The sequence below is a fragment of the Notechis scutatus genome, chromosome Z, assembly GCF_049901735.1.
Source record: "Notechis scutatus isolate UNSWTSFEM ecotype Mainland chromosome Z, rNotScu1.2, whole genome shotgun sequence".
In the NCBI taxonomy this organism is placed as follows: domain Eukaryota; kingdom Metazoa; phylum Chordata; class Lepidosauria; order Squamata; family Elapidae; genus Notechis; species Notechis scutatus.
In genome coordinates this window covers 105,816,618-105,819,529 of record NC_142025.1, presented here as the reverse complement: position 1 = coordinate 105,819,529, position 2,912 = coordinate 105,816,618, and the positions used below count along the sequence as shown (strand labels likewise).

General features: G+C 36.6%; 1 protein-coding gene across 1 annotated transcript; it reads right to left on the bottom strand.

The window, feature by feature from the left end:
• Nucleotides 1-1,740: 1,740 nt before the first annotated feature.
• Nucleotides 1,741-2,576, bottom strand: LOC148129055 (olfactory receptor 5V1-like). The gene is given in 2 exon segments (XM_087945931.1): nt 1,741-2,483; nt 2,486-2,576. Coding segments are annotated over 2 exon segments (834 nt in total).
• Between the last annotated feature and the right edge of the window lie 336 nt (nt 2,577-2,912).

Below are 2,912 nucleotides of genomic sequence, written 5' to 3'. Positions count from 1 at the left end.
AAGATGTTTTATTTGTTTTGTTAAAACTCAATAAAACTTTATTTAAAAAAATTCTGCAATGCATAATTTACAAAGATCACCAGTCTAATCCCTCTATATAGTGCTTTAATTAGACACGATTTGGAATACTGTGTCCAGTTCTGGAGACTTCACTTAAAATGATAAGATTGAGTGGTTCCAATGATAGGCAATAAAAATGGTGTAAGGTCTGAGGGAAAACATGTCAGGAAAAGTTGGAGGAACTGAATATATGCAGGCTGGAGGACAGAAGGGAAAGGGCAGACTTGATTTAAACCCTTAAATATATTTACTGTTTGAATAATGTTCTAGCAGGCAGTATTTTCAAAATTAAGCAAAAATCAGGAACACGGGGGCATAGCCTCAAACTGACAGGAGAGCACTTATAAAGTAATGTTAGAAAATATTACTTCACGAAAAGAAAAATGGCAACTTTAAAACAACTTTCAATAGTGGGTCAGTTATCAGTAACTGCGTTTAAACATGCTTGGAATAAACACATGCCCATAATCCAACTAAAATAAAATAAAAATAAATTAAAACAATAAATAAATAAGAAAATAAATAACTCAAATAAGTAAACTCAAAGGGCAGACTCAATGGACCACCAGATATTTTTCTGTTGTCAGGTTTCTGTGTTTGCATATCGACCAATATCATCTTGATCCCCTCAAAATGATAGGGTAAGGCCCAGGGGTTGGATGCAAATATTTTTACTACTGGTTCTGTGGGCATGGCTAGGTGGGAGTGGCTTCTTCTTCTTTTTTTCAGCACCCCCTGCTCTCCATTTTTTTGCCTCCTGGGCCTCAGGGAAGCCGCCTGGGTGAAGCAGTAAGACAGCAAGGGGGATCCCAGCACAGCTGATCATCATCAGGAGGGGGAAAAAAGAAATACCTTAAGGAGTGAATGGGTGGGGAGAATGCAATCAGCAATGTCGGGCATGCATGCAATGTCTTGCATGTATGATAAAGACTGACTGAGGGGAGGGGGAGGGCAGGCAGAGAGGGGAGCAGCTGGACAGGGCACAATTTGCCAGTTCTCTGAACTGTGCAGAATCATAACAACTAGTTCTATAGAACCTGTCCAAACCAGTAGAATCCCACCCCTGGTAAGGCAATCCTAATCAACCCAACCTCTCTGCTGAAAAAAAGTCATGCCTTTATGAATCCTTGAAAGCTCAATATGGTGGTGGTGATTTTTGAGAAAAACAATTGATCTCATAACAATTACTATATCCAACTTGTGAAAATAACTGTACTTGTTTAAGAAATATTTCATCCTTTTTTGCCAACTTTTTAAAATGTTTATATTTTTCTTTTTTAAAAAATAAAAAAGTGCCTCTAGCTTGGAATATAAAAAATTGCCAAATGAGATAATTAAAAAGTATACAAACAACTGGAATTAGAATATCTGATATTTGGACACATATTGAAGATTATTTTGTCATCTGATGTCATGTTTCTAATACTGAAAAAAATATCCTTCATTCAACCTACATATCATTTTTGGGAAAATATCTTTTAAGTAATTGAAATTGAGAGGTTCAGGTAATAGTTGGAGAATCTTGCATAACACAAGTTCTAATAAATAAAATACATTTCACTACAAATATAGGCAAAACTTACACATTTGTTGACATATGTGACATTTTAACAAAAATAAGAACCTAAAAAATGTAATTACCATAAAATAATTTCTCTGGATTAACTTTGTGACTTTTAATCATCTTCTATAAGGGGACAATTTTGAAGCAAACCTTCTCTTCAGAGAGTCATTTATCTCTTTGTTTCTCCAACTATAGATAATAGGATTCAAAGTTGGTGTTACAATGGAGTAAAGTAAAAATAGAAATTTATCTGTTTCAAAAGCATAGGTAGATCTGGGCCTCAGGTACATTGCACTAGCAGATCCATAGAACAAAGTGATGACAATAATGTGTGAGGAGCATAATGTGTGCCTCTCCTTGGCAGATGCAATTTTCAGCACAGTGTTGATTATGTGGCTATAGGAGAACAGGATTAACAATAATGGGATCAGAGTGATTAGCAGCCCAGCCATAAAGACTGTGATTTCATTGAGATAGATATTTCCATAGGCTAGCTTCAAGCGTGCTGGGATGTCACAAAAGAAATAGTTGATCCAATGTTCATCACAAAAAGGCAAAGAAAATATCAGAGTTGTCTGGCCTAGTGAAACTAAAATCCCACTAGCCCATGACCCAGCCACCAGACAGGCACAAAGCTGTTTGTTCATGATTAAAGGATAGCGCAATGGATTACAGATGGCCAAGAAGTTATCATAAGCCATAGCTGCAAGAAGAAAGCAGTCTGTAGTACCTAGTGAGAGAAGAAAATATAGCTGGGCAGCACATCCAACAAAGAAGATAGATTTGTCCTCTGAAAGGAAGTTTACTAGCATTTTAGGAGTAGTGACAGATGTATAGCAAATATCCACCAAAGACAGACTGCAATGAAATAGCACATTGGCATGTGAAGAGAAGGATCAAGTCTGATGACAGTGCTTATTAATGCATTCCCCAACAATGACATGACATACATGGTCAAAAACAGTATAAAAAGCAAGACATGCATTTCCAAATTACCAGAAAATCCCCAAATAATAAATCTGGTGCTTATATTCTGGTTTTCCATAGATGATTTTATCTGGGTGACGATCACAATAACAATAATATTTTTTTAAAAAAAATGTATAAGTCCACAATAAACAAGGGTCTCCAACCAAATGCTTATCCTGTCCCTATCATTCAGCACCTGCTCCATTCCCTGGGGAAAAGCTCCATGACTCAAGCATACCAGCAATTCCCAGTGGACAATGAGACTGCAGAGACCCAAACAATCATTACGCATAGGGGCACTTTCAAATGTAAGCATTTA